The sequence below is a fragment of the Cebus imitator genome, unplaced genomic scaffold, assembly GCF_001604975.1.
Source record: "Cebus imitator isolate Cc_AM_T3 unplaced genomic scaffold, Cebus_imitator-1.0 Scaffold39, whole genome shotgun sequence".
Classification (NCBI taxonomy): Eukaryota; Metazoa; Chordata; class Mammalia; order Primates; family Cebidae; genus Cebus; species Cebus imitator.
In genome coordinates, this window is record NW_016107354.1 from 8019281 (window position 1) to 8042385 (window position 23105).

The 23105-nt window shown below is 39.6% G+C and overlaps 1 protein-coding gene across 5 annotated transcripts in view; it reads right to left on the reverse strand.

Annotated features, from left to right (window-relative positions):
• Nucleotides 1-2497: 2497 nt before the first annotated feature.
• The window catches only part of HPS5 (HPS5 biogenesis of lysosomal organelles complex 2 subunit 2), a 43157-nt gene continuing 22549 nt past the window's right edge, over nt 2498-23105 (reverse strand). For all 5 annotated transcript variants that reach the window (XM_017525853.2, XM_017525855.2, XM_017525852.2 and 2 more), the window contains 14 exons: nt 22656-22834; nt 21728-21886; nt 20968-21154; nt 20179-20302; nt 19028-19177; nt 17204-17281; nt 15446-16023; nt 11614-11734; nt 11258-11413; nt 10305-10424; nt 8777-8890; nt 6720-6826; nt 4887-5157; nt 2498-3228 (listed from right to left, as the gene is read on the reverse strand). In XM_017525853.2, the coding sequence (XP_017381342.1) occupies nt 3168-3228; nt 4887-5157; nt 6720-6826; nt 8777-8890; nt 10305-10424; nt 11258-11413; nt 11614-11734; nt 15446-16023; nt 17204-17281; nt 19028-19177; nt 20179-20302; nt 20968-21154; nt 21728-21886; nt 22656-22834 (2405 nt within the window). In that variant the 3' untranslated portion in view covers nt 2498-3167. The remainder of the gene's footprint in view (nt 3229-4886; nt 5158-6719; nt 6827-8776; nt 8891-10304; nt 10425-11257; nt 11414-11613; nt 11735-15445; nt 16024-17203; nt 17282-19027; nt 19178-20178; nt 20303-20967; nt 21155-21727; nt 21887-22655; nt 22835-23105) is intronic.

Genomic DNA, 23105 nt, shown 5'->3' on the forward strand with positions numbered 1-23105 from the left:
ATTCTCCTGCCTCAGCCTCCTGAGTAGCTGGGATTACAGGCACGCGCCACCATGCCCAGCTAATTTTTTGTATTTTTAGTAGAGACGGGGTTTCACCATGTTGACCAGGTTGGTCTCGATCTCTTGACCTCGTGATCCACCCGCCTCGGCCTCCCAAAGTGCTGGGATTACAGGCTTGAGCCACCGCGCCCGGCCCATGTTTTTTTTTTTTGACAGTCTCTATGTGTTGTCGCCCAGGCTGGAGTGCAGTGGTGCGATCTCAGCTCACTGCAACCTCCTGGGTTCAAGTGATCCTCCTGCCTCAGCCTCCCTAGTAGCTGGGATCACAGGCATGTCACCACGCCGAGCTAATTTTGTATTTTTTGTAGAGATGGTGTTTCACCATTTTGGCCAGGCTGGTCTCTAACTCCTGACCTCAGGTAATCTGCCCACCTCAGCCTCCCAAAGTGCTGTGATTACAGGCATGAGCCACTGCACCCGGCCAGCAATTGTATTTTTATAACAAGCTCCTGTCGTGATTCTGATGTGTAGCCAGGTTTGTGAATCACTTGACTGGGTGATATCTAAAATTGTTTACATTTATTGTGCTGAGATGAACTGGTGGCAGTGATGGGATATCAGTGGTTAGAGGTGAAGAGAGGAAGGTCACTTAAGACTGCTGCAATGGTCTAGGCAAGAAGTAATGAGAATGTGGGCTGGTGGCCAGAGATTATGGGAAAAAAATGACTCATGGAAAACACCAGTAAAGCAGAATTGAGAGAATGTACCTAGTAATTAGAAGTGAAGGTAGAGGAGGAGGAAGAGGCAAGGATGACTACTACAAGGTTTTGAGCCTTGACCAGGGCAGTCACAAATTTAACACAGACCAGGAAATTATTAATTTCAATTTTCGCCTTCCCACTCTCTCTAGCTCATGTAAACCCGGTATCGATGGGTCTGATAACTACTAGGTGAAACAATGACATCCCAAATCCTTCTCACAACAGCTAACATTATTACCTATACACTATGTCACAGGCACTGTGCCCTACATTTCAATCTCCTTTAATTCTCACTAATGGGTAGCTCTAACACCTCACTCTTTGTGCCATTCATTATCTCACCTAATTCAAGAACTACCCTGAATCAGTTACTATCATCCCAATTTTACAGATGACAAGACTAAAACTTAGAGAAACAAAGGAACTTCCCAAGGTCACTAAGCAAAAGAGAGAGCAGATATTCAAACCTAGGCAGTCGGCCTCAGAACACAAGCTCTCAGCCACTATGCTTGTAAAACAGTGGTCAGAGCTGGAAACAAAAGCGAAAGTGAGGCAACCATGCATCACAATCTACCTAGAACTTTCAGGCAAGTGAAAGAAAGACACAAGTTCTATTTTGAAACACTGCCTAATACCCAAATAGACTGTGTAAGTTTAAATGCTTAACTGAGGGGGACTTTTTTTTCATCTAGCCCAAAAAGTCATGAAGGTGATTTTTGTTTGCCTTAGAAAATAAATTCAACGGACATGATTTATTTTTGTTATACTAGAAATTTCTCTCTGTACCCTTTATCGAACGAGAATTGCTGTGCCTTGTGAAAGTCTGTCAGGAAATGATTGCACAATTGTGCCAGTTCGTGCTGTCTGCTTGTCAAGGGATTTCCTATAGGCCTTCTTGCATCACTGTGCTGACGTAGGGCAGGGGCTCTCATCCTTATCTCGGTATAGACTCACATTTCAACATAATCCAATACAGCCAAAAGGCAAATTATCCCAGTGGGAAGGTTTTCCATACTTCCCAGAATTCTAGGCAGCTTTGTGAAGCCTCCTTTCCCTGACAATCTCTTTAACCCATAAGGTTGATCATATCTAGGTGTCATGTGTAAGTATAACAGTGATGTGTTCATGTTCTCTAGTTGTGTTACAAATGAAAAGATTTGAATTGTTCAGTGCATCCAACACTTTACTTACTCCACACCTTTCTGCAAAATGCTCCAAATAAACCTCCTGTCTACATTCTGTTCAAATGAAAATTTTAGTCATACTTTACATTTATTATTAATATAACATGCTATGTTAATGTACAGGAGCCTGACAAATGACAATCTACTTATATAATTTAAATAATACAAATGCTTGCTGCAGTCCTTATTAGTACACAGCTTTGTTATGGCTTCTTAAAAATAATTTTAAAAAATGCATGACTCTTGTGGGCTACTCTGTTTAGGAAAGATTAAAGATAACACATTTCTAAGAATCAATTAGTCAGTTGTATATAGGTTCAGATTAGAAAATATTAAATAAATACAGGGAAAAATATTTTAAATTAGCTTAATTTAGATATGAAAACATTTATTTATTTTTGAGACAAGGGCTCTGTCACCCAGGCTGGAGTGCAGTGGCACAAACACACTGCAGCCTGGACCTCCTCGCCTCAAGTACCTCCCAACTCAGCCTCTTGAGTAGCTGGGACTAATGGTACACACCACTATACCTAGCTAATTTTTAAATTTTTGGTACAGGTGAACTCTCACTATGTTGCTCAGGTTTGTCTTGAGCTCCAGGCCTCACATGATCCTTCCATCTTGATCTTCCAAAGAGTTGGGATTAAATGCCTCAGCCACTGCACCTGGTCCCATTTTACTTAAATATCTAATTCAAATCTTCAGTGTTCTACTTATTTGGTGTGTTAATTCCATTATACAAGGTAATTTGGAATTTCAGTAATTTCCAGACTGTACCAGATAAGATACAAAAAAATTCAACTCCAGTCAATAATATTATCTGTCTTCATGTGGCCAGGATGAAAAGCTTCTGCTGCCCACATGGAAGCCACAGTAAGAAAAGAGTCTCCCTAATCCACTAGCAACAAGCAATTAATACTGTAGTTCAGAATAATACTAGGATGTTCACATTCTAATTCCAGCAAACAAGGACTGACTGTTTTCAAAATCCAACTTTGGTTAAGAAATGCGGAGTAAAACTTTGGTTAAGGAATGCTGAGATCACGGATAAAGCGTCACAGATGCCAATGCCAAGGGTACAGATACTGACAAAAGTAGCCCCAATAAGGTGGCAGGATTTGGGTGTGGCGTCTTTCTTTCAATAACAAAAGCATTCAGAAGGTCCAGGAGCATGATTTAGTTTTTCTCAAAATGTCATGACATCCTGCTGAATCTTCTCCCACTAGGCCTGCTGGGACCAGAGAAACCGATCACATTTTTCAAGCATGTTTTGTATCAAGGCCCTGAAATCCCAAAGAAAAGAAACAAGCAAATTTAGTTGTCACTGTTCATTCTTCACAGAAAACTTAAAAACCTACAGAGTCTTGGAGGATTCAAAAAGTTGACTGATTCTGTGCATCAAAAGACACAAATCCACACAGTGAAAAAGCAACCTACAGAATGGAAGAAAATATTTGCAAATCATATATCTGATAAGGGGTTAATATCCAGAATATCAGAGAACTCTTTCAGCAACATCTACAACAAAAACACCCAACCCGATTCAAAATGGGTAAAGGACTTGAATAGGTATAAGCATATGAAAAGATGCTCAACATCTCTCTAATCACTAGAAAAATGCAAATCAAAACCACAATGAGAGAGTACCTGACACCCATTGGGAGAGCTACTATGTAACAAAAAACAACAGAAAATGACAAGTGTGGGGCTAGGACATGGAAAAACTGGAAGCTTTGTGCACTGCTGGCAGGAAAATAAAATGGTGCAGTCTCTACAAGACAGTATGGTGGTTCCTCAAAAATTAAAAATAGAATTACCATATGATTCAAGAATTCCGCTTTGAGGTATATACCCAAAATAACTGAAAACAGTGTCTGGAAGACATATTTATATACTCATATTCACAGCGGCATTATTCACAACAGCCAGGAAGTAGAAGCAACTCAAGCGTCCGTCAACAGATGAATAAACAAAAGGTGGCATATATATACAATGGAATATTATTCAGCCTTAAGAAGGAAGGAAATCCTGACACATACTACAACATGAATAAACCTTGAGGATGCTATGCTCATTGAAATAGGCCAGTCATAAAAGGACAAATGTATTAATTCCACTGAGCTGAGGTATTTAGAATAGTCAAATTAATAAAAACAGAAAGCAGAATTGTGGTTGCTAGGGGCTAGGTAGAGGAAATAAATGTTGTTTAATTGGTGTGGAGTTTCAGTTTTGCAAAATGAAAAAGTTCTAGAGACTGAATGCAAAACCATGTGAATACAGTTAATACCACTGAGCTAACATTTTAAAATTGTTAAGATAATAAATTTTATGTGTATTATACCACAATTAAAAAAAAAAAAAAAGACTGAGGCATTAGGTATCTGGTACCAGTAATATTTTTTTTTTCAGACAAAGTTTCACTCCTGTTGCCCAGGCTGGAGTACAATGGCACGATCTCAGCTCACTGCAACCCCTGCCTGCCAGGTTCAAGCGATTCTCCTGCCTCAGTCTCCCAAGTAGCTGAGATTTACAGGTGTTTACCACCACACCTGGCAATTTTTTTGTATTTTTTTTTAGTAGAGACGGGGTTTCACCATATTGGTCAGGCTGGTCTTGAACTCCTGACCTTGGGTGATCCACCCACCTCAGCCTCCCAAATTGCTGGGATTACAGACGTGAGCCACTACACCCAACCAGGTACCAGTAATATTTTTAAAGAATCAAGGATACACCAGATGATTCAGGTTAATCTGAACAGCATCCTGGTCAGAACTGTGAATGCAATATTACTTTAGCCTCTTCCCTGAATTACCAGATCAATATCAGTCCCCTCATGTTAGTGACGGGTCGGAACTAGGTGATCTCCACATCTACCTCTGAAAGTCTGTGGCGTTCTACCTTCTCCAAACACCATGCAGAGCGCAGGACAAACTGGTATTACCTCTGCCTTTTCTCAGCAATCCTCAGGATATCACAGGTTCTGGTAAACTTCTCTGACAACTCAAGGGCCAGACCACATTCCTGTAGCAGTGACCAAGCCCGATCTGGGCCCATGGACTTAGCTAACAGAAGTGCCACGTTCTCCACACTGATGGGGGAAGGCCCATCACTGAGGCTCCCATTTAGTGGCTCCTGTGGGCCTGGCTTCGTGCTCTTGCTCTGTATGAGATGAAGGAGAAGCTTCCATTCCTCCATAGTCTCTGGGATCCAACCTAAACACACACAGGGAAATTACGTTGGTTTTGACCACTCTTAGCACGCTGACTGGATACAGGAGATAGTCAAAACTGAAAATGTTTAATGCCAAAACATAAAAATATCTAAGAACAGAATTGCATCATCCTAATACAATTTATTTTCTGAAAATCTGTTGTATAAATTCTTCATGATAAAGAGAAGCCACAAAATTAACTTCAATTTTTTTTTTTTAAAGAGAGACAGGGTCTCACTATGTTGTTCAGGCTGGTGTTGAACTCCTGAGCTCAAGCAATCCTCCCATCTCAGCCTCCCAAAGTGCTGGGATTATAGGCATGAATTACCGCACCCAGGCAGCTTCAGAATTCTTTCAACCACTCAGTAATTGCTCATGTCATAGCCTATGCTAGGCACTGGATATGTAATGATGAACAAAAGAGACACAATCCCTGTACTCTTGTGGAGCTTACAGTCTATTATAGGAGACAAAACTTGAACATGTCAGTATATACTTATAAACTATGCTAAGCACTATGAAGAAAATGAACAAGGAAGCATTAGAGAGAATGGCTGACTGCCTGGAAGATCTGAGAAGGGCTCTATGAGGAAGTGACATTGAACAGAAAGCTAAAAGATGAGACAAGCTTAGAGGGCATGTGCATGGGGCCCATATAATGTGAAAACCTGGAGTAGGAGGCTGTCAGAAATAAAGAGGCCTGCATTTCTGATAAAGGAAGCATAGAAGACAACGTGACACAGGAAAGAACTTGATGAATCCAACAAATTTTTCTTTTTTTTTTTTTTTTTGAGACCAAGTTTTGTCCTGTCACCTAGGCTGGAGTGCACTGGTGCAATCTCAGCTCACTACAACCTCCACCTCCCAGGTTCAAGCAATCCTCCTGCCTCAGCCTCTCCAGTAGCTGGGATTACAGGCAGGCGCCTCCATGCCCAGCTAATTTTTGTATTTTTAGTAGAGACAGGGTTTCATCATGTTGGCCAGGCTGGTCTCAAACTCCTGACCTCAGGTGATCCACCCACCTCAGCCTCCCAAAGTGCTGGAATTACAGGCCTGAGCCACCACAACTGACCAGAATCATCTTTAATGGGATTTTTTTTTTTTAAAAAAAGGCAACATGAAGCAGTAAAAAGAGCCTGAGCACAAACTTTGAAGGAAGACCTTGGTCTGAACCCCAGCTCCAGTATTTATCTTTAGTAGCTGTGTGACTTTGGGCCAATTAACTGACCTTTCTGTACCTCAGTTATCTGGAAAGTGGAATAGTAACTATTCCCAGAGTTTGTTATCTCATTGAAAATAACATATGGAAAGCACATGGTATAGTGCCTAACATATAGTAGGCACTTATGAAATAGAAAAGTTGCCTGTAGTTTATTCTTAATTATGATTTCATAACATATCAAGGGCTACAGAGAAAAAAAAAAAAACTCTACAAATGTGATAACTAAGTAGAATTATATATTAAACATGATCATTAAAAGGTTCAGCAAATTTCTTTGCTGAGAAGTCTGGAGTAACTTCTAAAACATTACAACCAAAAGTAACCAGTTAGGATTGACATACCATTGTCCCCTTCCATCAGGCTCATATCATTCAGATACACAATATTGGTGAAAGCCTCTCTTCTTCTCTCCAGCTCCAAACAGAGAGTTAGATATCCAGGCCAGAAACTTTTAAGAGACCAAAGTTGAAGAAAGGAACAAAAGGCAGTGAATTTATCTAGAGCTGTGCTGTCCAATACAGTAGACACAGCCACACGTGGCTATTTCAATTTAAATTCATTAAAAGTAAATAACAGCCGGGCACGGTGGCTCACGCCTATAATCCTAGCACTTTGGGAGGCCGCGGCGGGTGGATCACAAGGTCAAGAGATCGAGACCATCCTGGTCAACCAGGTGAAACCCCATCTCTACTAAAAATACAAAAATTAGCTGGGCATGGTGGCGAGCACCTGTAGTCCCAGCTACTCAGGGAGGCTGAGGCAGGAGAATTGGTTGAACCCAGGAGGCAGAGGCTGCGGTGAGCCGAGATCGCGCCATTGCACTCCAGCCTGGGTAACAAGAACGAAACTCCGTCTCAAAAAAAAAAAAAAAAAAAAAAAAAGGTAAATAACATCTGAGTGTCAGGTTTTCAGTTAACATATTCACATTTCAAGTACTTAATGGCTACATGTGGCTAGTGGCCACCATTGGACAGTTCAGTAGAATATCTCCACTATCACAGAAAGTTGTTAGGCGACCCTGATCCAGAGAATTTATTTTTCTTTTTTTTTTTTTAACTTAAAATATATATATTTATTTATTTATTTATTTATTTTTAAGACTGGGGTGTCACCATATTGTTCAGGCTGGTCTCAAACCCCTGACCTCAAGTGATCAGGTGATCCGCCCGCCTCAGGCTCCCAAAGTGCTGGGATTACAGGCATGAGCCACCGCACCTGGCTGATCTAGAGAATTTAAGGAAAAAAAAAAAAGCAACAAATGCTGACATTTGAGGCCAAGCTCCATTTATAAGGCATTTAAGCTTTATTCACTTTATAAACTTTAAAATGCAACACAAACCTAGCATATTTCTCCAAATATGCAAACTTTGAAGTCCTCCTTGACTCTTCCCCCTCCTTCATTTGCTATATCCAGTATCAGCATACCCCACTGCATTTTCCTTTGAAATGCCCACTAGATGTGCTCCTTTTGCTGCCCTACTAATACCAATCCACTCATGTCTGAATTACTACAACAGCTTCCTAGCTGGCCTTCTGTCTCCAGCCTTCTCATGTATGACATCAGAAATGATCTCTAGAAAGCTCCACTTTCCTTATGCAATTTTTGCACCAAAAGTCTAAAAAGGTCTCTACTGACAACTAAATTATTCTGCCAGCTTTCAAGGTCCTGCACGATCTTGTCACCCACCACCTGGCCAGTCTCAGTCTCATTATCAATGAACAAATACGTATCAAGTGCCTACCACTATACAAATTAGATATAGACACTATGAGGGAAAAGAAGGACACAAGTCCCTATATCTCCAAAAGATTATAATCCAGGTGGAACTGTAAGACAATATCACCAGGCAATAAATGACTGAAGTGTGATGTGGGTAATAAGCAATGTCAGTTTTCCATGCTCTTGCTCTGTTTCTCTCACCTAACTCACCCTCTCCTAGCTCCTTTATAAATACAAATCCTACCCAGGTTTTAGGTTTTATCTCCAAAATCTCACCTCCTCTCTGAGTTCTTCACCAGTGATTCTATTGAGCCCATTCTGATCTCTCTCTTACTGTATTAATTATAAAGGCCTGTATCAATTATAATTGGTATCACATAATCTGATGCTTAATTAAATACTATCTACATGCCTGAGAACTGGGGCTGGCAACTAAAGCAGAGGGAGTGGAGAGGAATTAGGAAGGGCTACACACACCAAAAAAAAAAAAAAAAAAAAAAAAAAAAAAAAAAGAAAAAAAGATGTTTAATTTACTATCACTTAAAACAAAAAGGTACTTTTACACAGCAAAAAGAATCCCCAAATAATAATGTATATCAATTAAGACCCTTAACTATAAGGTTGTTAACTGAAGTGTTTCTAATCTTAACTTCAGTTTCTAAGAAAATTCTCACTTACCCATAAGACCTGCAGATGTCAATCATTTTCTCTTTGGTTATAAACTCTGCAGGAAGTTTAATTAGATGAAGGATCAGCTGACTGTAACCCCAAGAAAGCAAGTGTGAATGAGGCCTATGAAATGAAAAAGTATCAGTAAATTAGATAGGAAATAAACTGTAGAAAATGCTTATTAATCACCTAATAGGTAAGAACAGAATTTAATTACAATCTATTAAAACACTTCTTTTTTTTTTTTTTTTTTTTTTGAGACGGAGTTTCGCTCTTGTTGCCCAGGCTGGAGTGCAACAGCACGATCTCGGCTCACCACAACCTCCGTCTCCTGGGTTCAGGCAATTCTCCTGCCTCAGCCTCCTGAGTAGCTGGGATTACAGGCACGCGCCACCATGCCCAGCTGACTTTTTGTATTTTTAGTAGAGACGGGGTTTCACCATGTTGACCAGGATGGTCTCGATCTCTTGACCTCGTGATCCACCCGCCTCGGCCTCCCAAAGTGCTGGGATTACAGGCTTGAGCCACCGCGCCCGGCCCATAACCTCTTTATTTTTAAAGATTAGAGACTTTAGGTAATCAAAAGCAAAAGAAATAAATTCTTTTTTTTTCTTTTAATTCTATAATTCCATCACTCACAGATAAACCACTGCATATCCTTCCAGACTTTTTGCTATAAATATAAGAAAGGCATTTGGGGGTCTTTTAAGGAGCTTCTCCTGGGGGAAAAAGAAAGGAATAGTTCTGACACAAGTAGCAGTGTGTACTTCTTTTGAATTTTATTTTATTTTTTTTAAAGTCCTAAATTAGGTTATGTCCAGAAATTCCTTGACAAATTTTTAGGAAGAAAACACACACATACTTATCTCCCTAATCACCCCCACCCCACCACCACCACCCAGTTTAATCCTCTTGCAGGCTTAATCATCAAGGTCTCTTAATGTGGGTCCATGAAAAACCTGCAAGGGGTCAGTTGTGCACAATTTTGCATGACTGTGCATTTTTCTAAAAGGAATCATCAGATTCTTATAGGGTGACCCAAAAATATTTCAGAGCCACTAAGAAATACACTTAATCTCATTACTACCATGACTTGGGTCAGTCTCTTCCATAGCTATTCCTAAAGTGAGTCCAGAATGCCATATGTGGATAAACCAGTTCCATTCCAAAGGAACACTGAAGCTTAATCCTTAGGAGGAAGACTCCTAGCCAGGTGCAGTGGCTCATGCCTGTAATCCCAGCACTTTGGGAGGCCAAGGCAGGTAGATAGCTTGAGCCCAGGAGACTGAGATCAGCCTGGGCCACAGGGTGAAATTCCAACTGTACAAAAAATGAGCCATGCAAGATGGTGTGCTCCTGTATTCCCAGCTACTCAGGAAGCTAAGGTGGAAAGCTAAGGTGAGTGAGCCTAGGAGGTCAAGTCTGCAGGAAGCCATGATTTTACCACTACATTCCAGCCTAGGTGACAGAGTGAGATCCTGTCTCAAAATAAAAAAAAAAAAAAGAAAGAAAGAAAGAAAGAGGACTTCTTCTGTACCTGGGATAACCTTCATCATCCATTATGCTGGTGATTGGTGGAGCATCAAAGGACACTGCCAAAAGCAGCCAATCCAACCTTAAAGACTCTGGTTGCAGAAGGGACTCAAGAAAACATGACCTAAGAGAAAGTTGGGGGAAAAAGTCACCAATCTTCACACTAAGAAAGGAAACATAAAATGTGGGGAGTGTGAAGAAAACCTGATTAAAAGATGAATACAGTAGATTAAATAACTTGAAAACTCTTCTGCTAAAAGAAGTTTCTAGAAATACTGGAGATTACGCTCCAAGATAACAAGAAAAATGTCAAAGGACCAAAAAAGAAAAAAGAGAGAGAGAAAGAGAGAGAGAGAGGGAGACAGAAAGAGAAAGAGAGAGAGAGAAACAAATAAAAACCAGTGTGGCCAAGGTAGGAAGATCACTAAGACCATAAGTTTGAGGCTGCAGTATGCTATGATAACATCCGTGAATAGCTACTGCATCCAGCTTGGGCAACACTGTGGCAAATATGAACCAATCAAAAGGAGGAAGCTGCAAGTCTAATAAGCCAGGGGCACAGATCACAAGTGTTACAAGCATGGGGAGACAGAAAATCAGACATCAGCCTAAAAAAGAGAAGAGCTGGAACTGATATCTATGGCAATAAAAAGGTGGCAGTGAATCCACTGACTGCAAAGACAATAAGAAGCTTATCTTCTTAGTCCAGGCCCTGAATCAAGGGTTTAATTTTGCACTGATCTGAGAATCCCTGAGAGGGAGGGAAAGAAGTGGGTACATGCACATCTGTGATGTGTGGTGTGACATGTGGCAGAATGTTACAAGGCTGCCCAAATCCTCCTCTTCCATAGTAGGTGCCCTTGGTAATTAACAGTAAAAATGTGACACCTGCTTATAAAAGAGAAACAATGCCCTATCAAAAGAAAGAAGAGTCTGCAAACATGCTCTCCTTCTCACCGCTGATCTTCAGGCCTTGATTTCACCAGACTGTCTAAATAGGCCAAAAACTCAGCAGGGTGATGATGACAAAGTTGTATGATATCCGATGGCAAAATGGATGGATAGAACTTGATTAAGGATCGAAGGGCAGATTCCCCAAACTTCTCATATAACCTGCATTTAAAAAGAAAACACTTTGGTCTCTAATTCCAGTGAAATGATATAACTTGGTTACATTTGAGTTACTTATTACAAATGAAAATAAATATAGTAACAGAAGCTGCCTCATATGCAAATGAGTAAAACGTTAGAGACTAAAATACACACAAATGCATGTGCTTTAGTCCATATAAACAACATATAGGACAACTTACCTGGTAGCATAAGCAATCAACACTGGACTGTCAAAAGGAACTGCAGCATCTAGTAACTTTAGTCTTGTTGGGAGATCTCCTTCTTCCATCTCCATATACACAGTATTGGAACTTGCCATTTCTGAAATATAAAGCATATCATTTTCCTTTATCTCGTGGGTGGAAATATTCAATTCATGAACATGTTCATTCAGCAATCATTAGTCACATACCTACTGTGTGGACCTACTATGTGAAAGGCCTAGAGTTTGTTAAGCATTGTAGGAGAAACAAAAGAACAAGAGCTGCATCTCTACTTTTAAGAATCTTAAAATCAAATGGAGGCAAAGCATGTTGGAAGTTTTAAATAAGACAAAGGAACATATAATTAACATATCAGTGACTATTACTCTTAAAATAATGAGTATCTAGGGCTATACATAGCAACCATCCATATACACGCACATCACAAAGCAATATACACTACTATCAATGCCAAGTTGCTCAGTTTTTTCTAGAACTAGTATTCTTACTCCATCTTTTAAAATTAATTAAATTCAATGAAATTAATTTTAAAATATTGGACCTGTTTTTAAAGATATTTGTATAACAACTATTCATTCTCTGAAGAACGAAAGATTTGACTTTTTGGAACAGTCAAATGTCATTTAAAATCAAGTTTGGTGAATGAAGTAAGTGATGATCTAGAACTATTTTTTTTTTTAAATATATTTTATTACATTTTAGGTTGTGGGATACACGTGAAGAACATGCAGGATTGTTGCATAGGTACATACATGGCAATGTGGTTTGCTGCCTTCCTCCCCATCACCTATATCTGGCATTTCTCCCCATGTTAACTCTCCCCAACTCCCCACCCACCCCATTTGTTGTTGTTGTTGTTTTTAAGTATGAATCTAAAGTAAAAAAAAAAAAAAAAACCTACTTTTTTCCAAGCAGTTTTCTGTTTTAGTTTTTTAGAAACAGGGTCTCATTCTGTCACCCAGGTTGGAGTATGGTGGTGATCACTGCAGCCTTGAACTCCTGACTGTGTGTGTGTGTGTGTGTGTGTGTGTGTGTGTGTGTGTGTGTGTAGACAGGGTCTTGCTACATTGCATAAGCTGGTGTGTTTTTTTTGTGTGTAGAGACGTAGAGACAGGGTCTTGCTACAATGCCTAGGCTGGGCAAGTAGTTTTCAACCGGCTCTGAAGACAAATCCCAAATAACAGTTCCAAAAGCTGCTTCCCATAATTATAACATTAGAAGGGTGAGGCCTACTCACCAGATTCTAAGAGCCAACATTCAATTTCTGATACATGCTTTTTTAAAAAAGTCATTTTTCCCCCAACCTCATTGTTTCCCATTTGACTGTGTCAGGCAGTAAGTCCTTTAAAGGAATTCAGAGAAGGAAGCCATTGAGAGGTTTGGGGAAGCCTTATGACTGTGAGGGAGCTAAATCAGACATATCCACCTAAATTCAAGTAAGCAGCCACATCACTCAAATGGTCCACCATGCTTCTTCTAGCCAGCACTGGTAGTAATATCCATCACTCTGTCTAATAGAGACTCTTTTCTGCTCTTCTGTGACCACGTAGCATCACAGAGATAGATACGGTAAATTTATAATGAGTAATAATGTCACACCTACCTGAGGAGAAATAGCTTGCTTCTTATTTCACACAAAAGACAATCTACCTCAACTCAGAAAAAAGAATTATTATGCTTTCAACTGCTGTATTTGAATTAAAGCAGATCTATAACTATAGATCCATGTTTCTAGAAAGCTAAAATATCTTTAAGTAAGATGACATAAAAATGTATCTCTATTCACTTTTGGTAATGAATGAAAAGTTTGCTTAAAGTCTAAATCAATTATTAGAAATACAGCATCTGTTATTCAAGCAGAATGTGGAATTAAAATTCACTTCGAAAACACGGGACTATGGCTGCAGAAAAGGCAATGCATAGTTTTTAGGGTATGAGAGCTGGTTTCTATTATATGTCAGGATGACACATAGTGTGACCTTCAGCCAAAGTAGATACTGCTGGCTGTGCACCAAAGTCTCTGAGGCAAACATGTAAGCAAGCTCTTCACCTACAGTCATTCTTTTCCTCCTGGACACCTGGACAGATTACATTTCCCAGTTTCCTTTGCAGTTAGTTGGGGCCATATGATAGAATTCTCACCAATGGAAATGTATACAGAAGAGACGTAAGCAACTACCAGGCCAGGCCTGTAAGACAGCATGTTCTACATGCTTTTCCCGGACACAGCAACCCAAACACAAGCACAACCTTTAAGGGAAGCTGGAGCTTAAAATAATGCAAGGAACTTGGAATGCTGAATTACCACCTGGAAGACAGCTACCCACTGACCTGGAATACTTGTCCTGGACTGTTACACAGGCAACACACTTCTTGCCGGATGTGGTGGCTCACACCTGTAATCCCAGCACTTGGGAGGAAGAGGTGGGTGGATCACCTGAGATCAGGAGTTCAAGACCAGTCTGGCCAACATGGCAAACCCTGTCTCTACTAATACAAAAATCAGCTGGGCATGATGATGGCCATCTGTAATCCCAGCTACTGGGGAGGCTGAGGCAGGAGAATCACTTGAACCTGGGAGATGGAGGCTGCAGTGAGCCGAGATTGTGCCACTGCACTCCAGCCTGGGCAACAAGAGTAAGACTCCATCTCAAAAAATAAATAAATAAATAAAAATAAATACACTTCTGTTTATGTCTGTGTTACTATGACATATTTATTATAGCCATTTAGCTACCTCAGTAAGATCTCTCTGTGCCTCAGATTCCCTATCTATAAAATGAAATTACACCATCTACTCCAAAAATTATTGTTAAGGGTGAAATGAGGCAAGGCTGAAAAGTGTTTACCATGATATCTGGCACAAAATAAGTACGCTATATAGTATATTATTTCTGTATTAGTAAGTTACAAGAGGGATTTTCTTCTTTTAACACATCTGCATCTATGAACATTTTACTTTAACCTCAACTTCTCCAACACTGCTCTGCTATTTTCTGAATGTCATTATGAGAGAAATAAAACTAATTTCTAGGGCCAGGCATGGTGGCTCATACCTATAATCCCAGCATTTTGGGACGCTAAGGTGGAAAGATTGCTTTCAGGTCAGGATTTCAAGATCAACCTGGGCAACACAGTAAGACCCCATCTCTACAAAAAAATGAAGAAATCAGCCAGGTATAGTGGGACATGCCTATAATCCCACTACTCAGAAAACTTAGGCAGGAGGATCGCTTGAACCCAAGAGGTCAAGGCTGCAGTGAGCCATGACGCCACTGCATTCCAGCCTGGGCACAAAGTGAGTCCCTGTCTCTAAAAATAAAAAATAGGGCCAGGCGCAGTGGCTCACACCTGTAATCCCAACACTTTGGGAAACCGAAGCAGGTGGATTACAAAACCAGCCTGGCCAACATGGCAAAACCCTGTCTCTACTAAAAATACAAAAATTAGCTGGGTGTGGTGACGTGCTCCTATAGTCCCAGCTACTTGGGAGGCTGAGGCAAAAGCAAGTGGAGGCTGCAGTGAGCCAAGACGGCACCACTGCACTCCAGCCTGGGCAACAGAGTGAAACTCTATCTCAAAATAAAATAAAATAAAATAAAATAAAATAAAATAATTTCTTATAATCCAGTTGTAAATTTAACCAATGTCTGAAGAACTATTAAAAGTTAAAATGAATGAAAAACAGAATGGCAGGTTGATCAGAACAGATGTAATGTTCTACTTAAATCTTTTTAACCCAAAACTCAAAACTGCTACTGCTTTTTAATACAAATTTCTATCTTTGATAAGGCAATTTGATTATTACCTTTCAATCCTTCAATAAAAGTATCCCAAACAGAAGGGCTATTAGTGTAACTAAGCTTGATACTCTCCTTCACTCTCTTCAAGTCCAGGAGAAAAAAGTATTTCTTCAGGAACTGGCAAGCCAGAATCTCAGGAGAGTACTGTTGCAAAGTGTGGTCCACATGTCCGCTGGTGATTTTGATCTTAGAATTCAATACATTCAACTCCAAACACAATGTTGTCAATTCAGCCAGGTCATTCTGAAGACCACTCGGAATGGTGCATGGAGAACATATTTGAAACAGGTCATCCAAAGGCTCCCTTGGACTCCTTACACATTCACATACTATTTTATCAACAGTTTCTTCATTGCCTAAAGAGTCCCTTTTTTCTTTTTCATTGTGTTCATCTAATATTCCTTTTTTTGATTCATTAACCAAGAGTACATCCTGGTTCGATTTCGTGGACGAGTTGTCAGTATCTGAAACTGCTGAAAAGTCCTTCATGGCAAATGCTTCTTCTAAATGTGAAAGCCACTCCTGTAAAACCATTCTCAGAGACTCAGGTTCAAATAAAACCAGAGGGTCCTGTAGCTTGGTCCTATACAAGACAGACAAGTATGAAATTTATGTTTCATGTGTTTTTCTTAAAACAAATTAATTCATGCTAAATAAATCTAGCCAATATAACATACTCATCTGGAATAAATGTTACTTTTCAATTTTTTTTTTTTTTTTTTTTTGAGACAGAGTCTTGCTCTGTCGCCAGGCTGGAGTGCAGCGGTGTGACCTCAGCTCACTGAAATCCCTGCCTCCTGGGTTCAAGTGATTCTCCTGCCTCAGCCTCCCAAGCAGCTGGGACTACACCACTATGCCCAGCTAATTTTTCTGTATTTTTCAGTAGAGACGGGGTTTCACCATGTTGGCCAGGATGGTCTCAATCTCTTGACCTTGTGATCACCCGCCTCGGCCTCCCAACGTGCTGAGATTACAGGCCTAAACCACCATGCCCAGCCACATTTCAAGTTTTTAAATAAAAATTATCTCAACAAGATGATAAAACAGAGAACACAAACTTTGAATTGTTTTACTAATTCTTCAATTTTTTTTTTTTTTTGAGATAGGGTCTTGTTTTTGTCACCCAGGCTAGAGGGCAGTGGCACAAACACGGCTCACTGCAGGCTCAAGTGATCCTCCTGCCTCAGCCTCCTGAGTAGCTGGGAATACAGGTACATGCCACTATACCCAGCTATTTTTTGTATCTGGGGTTTTATCATGTTGCCTTGGATGGTCTCAAACTTCTGAGCTCAAGCGATCCACCCAACTCGCCCTCCCAAAGTGCTGGGATTACAAGCATGAGCCACTACGCCCAGCCTAATTCTTCAATTTCAATTCCAAATGAGGCTACCTCCATCCCAAACTGTCTCCAGACCGCTACTGATGGTCTCAGAAAGTCATTCCCATTCTGGGCCTGAGTGAAAGCTGCCCATCTTCACAGTAGTTTTACGCACAAAGCTAGGAATGCTGCAAGTCAAATATCAAAAAATTAATAGGAAAAAAATCTTATTGCTGCCAAGGATAAAAACTCCAAGTGCCTGGGTTTTCCATGTTCCTATTACTCCTAGGAAGGCAACTTGGACTTAAAAGGAAAGAACATTTATAGCAACTTCTCTAATCAACTATTTCATATAAGGCCCATATAAAACTTAACAATATAATGATTCACTTCATTTATTAAACTGCCCTGAGAAGTCACTAAAAAAGTTTCTCATTATACTCACATTGCTTGTGCTGTTGCTACTTTAAGCTCCTGGAACCTGTCTTCTTCCGGAGGTAGACTAGTTACCTCTTCATCCTCCCTAAGAAAATGTGAAAAATAACAATAACATTCACAAGAGTCAGACAGGATCAGAGCTTGCTTTTTTTTTTTTTTTTTTTTTTTTTTTTTTTTTTTTTTTTTTTTTTTTTTTTTTTTTTTTTTTTTTTTTTTTTTTTTTGAGACAGAGTCTTGCTCTGTCGCCAGGCTGGAGTGCAGCGGTGTGACCTCAGCTCACTGAAATCCCTGCCTCCTGGGTTCAAGCAATTCTCTCTGCCTCAGCCTCAGAGCTTTCTTAGACAACTATTTCTTACGCTCACTAAGTGGCAAGTATTATACCCATGTTACATGGGACAAATAGATGAATATAAAAGGCGGTCCTTGGCCTTAAGGTAATAAGCTTCACTAAGCCCTAATTAGAAAGAAAGGTATGCAAACAATTAAGTATCATTTTTAAAAAAGAATAAGTTGAATACCAAAGGGCAGCTCTTTAAAGAGCACTGTGATATGAAAGCAGAGAATAAATCATTTTTTCTGACTAGGCAAAGGGACACATTCCTAAGGAGGTATTACTTGTGCTACAAAAAATGGTGGGAGAGAATACTCCAGATAGAAGACATACCATGAAGAAGAGTAGTGAGGTATCAGGGCAAACACTTAGCTCTCTGACAGGAGTGGAATTTATAGCACTTAGAAGGATGTGGCTAGAAAGGTAGCTAGGATTAGAGTGAAGGCTGCACTAAATGCCATGTCAAAAAATCTGCACTTTTTCTCTATAAACATATGGATTCACTAAGTTATTCTGAGGATTACAAATCTTTTATTTCATCTGACTGTCCAGATACACCAGTCCCATGGGTTTCTCTCTTAATTCCTGGATGAGTACTGAATTTGCTTGCCTTTAATGCCCAGATTCCCTCAACTATAAGGCAGAAACCAGAGAGACAAGATACTTCATGCTATGCCCAATCAAGGGCTCTGCTACAACTCTACCACACTACCAGGCCACAAGCATATCATGTGAAGGTACCTGACAGGACATCAATGCCAACTGTTTGATTAACAGTTTCTTCATTGCCTAAAGAATTCCTTTTTTCTTTTTCATTATCTCAATCCAATATTCTCTTTACTGACTCATAAAGTAAGAGCACATTCTGGATCTTACAGGCCAGAGAGCATCAGTGACATTCCCAAAGTCACATACTAGTCATAAGCAGAGCCAGGACAAGGCCTACATCCTTGGTCATCCTACTCTTAATCTAATACTCCTGTGAGATCCCAGAAGTTTGAAGAGATTGTGGGGGAGGGAGGGGAGTTGTGCAGGGCATGGAAGAGGTACTAAATTAAAACTCTGCTCAACAGAGCTGCTTCAGGATTGATGTAATTTTTCAACACCTTGTGGAATTCACAATTTTTATAAGCTATGCAAACAATCTTCAACTAATGGGGACATACATGTGCCTTCTTCAAAAGGACATAGGTTATGGCATAGATGTCCCATCTTTTGGCTTCCCTGGGCCACAAAGGAAGAAGTGTCTTGGGCCACATATAAAATACACTAACACTAAGAATAGCTGATGAGCTAAAAATAAAAGTAAAATAAATTTAAAAATCACAAAAAAACTCATGTTTTAAGAAAGTTTACAAATTTGTGTTGGGCCACATTCAAAGCCATTCTGGGTCACATGAGGCCCACAGGCTGCAGGTTGCACAACCTTGGTCTATGGATTTGTTAGAACTGACAGCTGTATTCCCTAGAATTTACAGAGATTTATGTGTAAGGGCTTACTCAATGTCTTCCTCCTTTGGGCAGATATCTGAACTCACAGCCTCTTCACATGATTGCTCATCACCCCTGAGCTCTGGTTTCACTTTCAGATCAGGGCTTGTGTGAAGGGTGCCAATCTTCTCAGTAGTTTTTCGCACAAAGCTAGAAACACTAGAAGTCAAATACCAAAAAACTAACATGAATAAAAACATTACTGCCAAGAGTGAAAACTCAGGTTTTCTGGATACAAATTTTGCTTGTTAAGAAGCGTATATTAAGACTAGTTGACAGCTGAGTTGCATGAAGCAATTCTTTTGTTATTCTGTAACCGGAATGGGACTGATGACCACATGATGATCACAATTTGTATCCAGTAAAACCCAGATTTTCATTCTTCAGTTTTCTGTGTTTCTATTAGTCCTAGGAAGGCAACTTGGACTTAATAAAGAATGTTTATAGCAACTTCTCTGTTCAAATAATAGCATTTCACATAAGGCCCTATTATAAAACTTACAATATAATGATTCACTTTACTAAACTGCCCTAAGAAACCAGTGTTTCAGTTCTAAAAAAAAGGTCTTTAACTCCAGCTGTATCTGTAATATTTCTGTCAACTTAGGCAAAGTAAATCATGTGATTATCAGCCCCATCTAGTCACAGATTAACAAAGAATTGCTTCATACAACTCAGCTAGCTGTTACCTAGTCACAATACACCCCTCTTAACAAGAAGTTGAGTCTAGTAAGACTCAGATAAGCAGTTAAGTAGCTGCACAAAGTCTTCCCTCTCAAACTCAAATGTCAACACTGGTCCCATGGAGTGGCTAGAAAGAATTCTGAAAAGACTCCAAGTCTAAACCCAAACTGACCAACTAAAGACTAAAGAAAGGATCAACTAAAGACTAAAGATAACGTGGAAACTATTCCCATCAGACATTTAATTTTTGATCTCTCAAGGGTGGAGGCACCTAAATCTTTAACTCAAATACTACTGAAACAGAGGGAAGCTGGATTCCCCAAGGTAAATGAGAAGTTAACAGCTTCATATGAAAGGTATACGGAAAACAAGAGACTTCCTTTTTTTTTCATTTTCCATTCTCAGAACAAATTACCTAATGTGACAACTGAAGTAAGATCAGAAATGGAATTAAATGACAAGACTAATTGGTTTACCTTTCTTTGACAGCCTGAAGAGACACAAGAGGAGATGGGGAACGAAATGGTAACGGAATACCGAAGGGAAGAAAAGTTTCATTCTTATCTGTCTCAAACATCACTGGAGCGTGAGAAACATTGTCTAATGAATGGAATTAGGAAAAAAAGAAACAAAATCTAATCACATGGGAGTCGTTTTAATCTTAAAAAAAAATTCTGAAATGAATAAACCAAAAGAAATGAAGGATTCAGTATCAAAATCATAACTGACCCAAAAACAAATGAGTGGAACACAGGTTTACAAAATGCATGGGATGGTCCACATAAAACACTGTACCTTCATTTGCCTACTAACCCTGAATCCCCATAAGTAAAAAAGGAAGTTTAGGGTCTCTATTATTCTCTTCTCAATAGTTCAGCCACAGGAATACTCGCACATCGAAAAAGGAAGGCAATGACCCCCAGAACTGCAGTAATTTTTCATTCCTGATGAAAAATAATTTGGTTAGTCAGGATAAAATCTTCCCACTCTTTTGGTTAATGACCTTTCTTTAACTTTTCCAGCATTTTGATGTATGGTCAAAAATAGGCACTAACGTTAGTCCAAGCGTAAGGGGAAAAAATACAAAACATAAACCAACCCTTCTAGTTGTGAGTAGATCTGTAGATCTGGATGGAAATTTCTATCAACATGTTAAAAAATATTAATACTTCAGAGAAATTCTGCGCACAAGATAATCCTGGTAACAAGAACTTGTGGAAAATAATGGCATCACATCAGCAACCAACAACAGACATATTCATCACCTTCATTTGCATGTGAGCCACAGCACTGATCTGGCAGGTCCCCTTCTTGCTGTGAGGTGAATTCTTTAAATCTCTCATCTTCTGAGAGGGTTTGGCTGTGAAGAGAGCAAGAGTCTTCATCTGACTGACTGCCTCTTCTACTACTAATGACACGATAAATACCAGAGTCCAAGATGCTGAAACTTTCCTAAAAATTAAAAGAATTTCAAAAATATAAATTAAAAATTTCCTTTATAACATTAATATAACTTTTTCAGAGAAATACCAACACTCAAGTGAAAAGTTAATAACAACCATTATGGCTTATTGGAACAAACTGGTGAGCAAGGCTTAGGCGCCTGGCAGCTGGGTCACTCCATGTGCTAGTGGCATCAGCTGCCATACTTCTCTAGCTTGTCTTCATAAAGCATGGCAGTGAGAATGGGGATTAAATGAGATAATCCTGAGCTGCATTCAGATTCAAATTAGCATGAAGCACCTGAAATCACATATTAGAGCAACAGAACTTATGCTGGGAGTTACATGAGTGTATCAGGGAACAGAAAATAATAAACAATGACAAAATAAAATGTGGCTCCAAGACAACCTAAATGGAGGCTTCACAGAGCTATCCAGTAGCTGAATAAAAGTTCACCCCTTCCCACCAAAACATCTAAATGGAAATCTAAACAACAAATTTGGGGAGCATAGAGGTAAATAGGTACAACCGAAGGTGGAAAAATCTTACCCTACAAAATCCTTTAAAGATGAGAATACTTACATGTGATGAAATGGAGCTTCTTCTACTGCTACAAGCTGAATCCAAAGGTTCAAATTTTAAGATCAATTCCTCCAGTTGAGAAATTAGATCACTGTAGGTGGCATGGTCCAGCTGAGATTTCAAATGCTCTAATTTATCTACAGTCAAAGTTTTTCTTGCCTAATAAAAGGATATTGCAACAGAATAGCTTACTATTTGTAAGTAAATCTATATTCAAATGGCTAATATATTGAAAGAGGTCTTATATAGAACATAAAACTTCAATGGTGCTTTAAAAAGGCTTAGCAAGCTACTGAAAGATTTAATGATAATTTTCTTAGGAATTAAGAATTTAAGGCTGGGCATGGTGGCTTATGCCTGTAATCCCAGCACTTTGAGAGGCCAAGGTGGGTGGATCACTTGAGGTCAGGAGTTCAAGGCCAGTTTGGCCAACATGGCGAAACTCTGTCTCTGCTAAAAATACCAACAAGAAATCAGCTGGGCGTGGTGGTGAGCACCTGTAGTCCCAGCTACTTGGGAGGCTAAGGCACAAGAATCAAGAATCGCTTGAACCCAGGAGGTGAAGGTTGCAGTGAGCCAAGGTCACACCACAGCACTCCAGCCTGAGTGACAGAGTCAGACTCTGTCTCAAAGAAAAAAAAAAAAAGAATTTAATTAAGATTTACAGTATACACAGTTATCCCGCTTAAACAAGTTCTGAAACAAATAAATTTGTATGTAAATTTATTTTAAATAGAAATTGTACCCTCTCTCTTACCCTCTATCCACCCCTAGATGTATCTATCATGCTTTCTATGGGCACATATTGCTTTATCTGTAGGTCATACAGACAGGGCTAATAAAATCAAGCAACTCTTTAACACAATCTTGCAAGCTAGGATAGTTTTACCAATTCATGGTAAAGATATCTAGGTAAGCTCTGACTCACTCTGCTGGCAATGACAGAATTTTGAAAAAGACAGCATGTGCAAGCAGCCAGGTTCCATAGCCCTCTTCTTAGCAGGCGTTCCACACAGCGCTCCACAGATATCAAGGAGAGATGTGAGACTTTTCCATTTAGGTGCAAACAGAACAATTCATTCTTGCAGACAGCCACATCCTGAATATCTACAAAAACCATAGGTGTGAACATATAAAATGTTAACCAAATACCCCTTACAACTTTAAAAGGGCTGAAATTATTCTAATAAATTCATTTCTTTTTTTTTTGAAACGGAGTTTCCCTCATGTTACCCAGGCTGGAGTGCAATGGCGCGATCTCGGCTCACCCACCGCAACCTCCGCCTCCTGGGTTCAGGCAATTCTCCTGCCTAAGCCTCCTGAGCAGCTGGGATCACAGGTATGCACCACCAAGCCCAGCTAATTTTTTTTTTTTTTT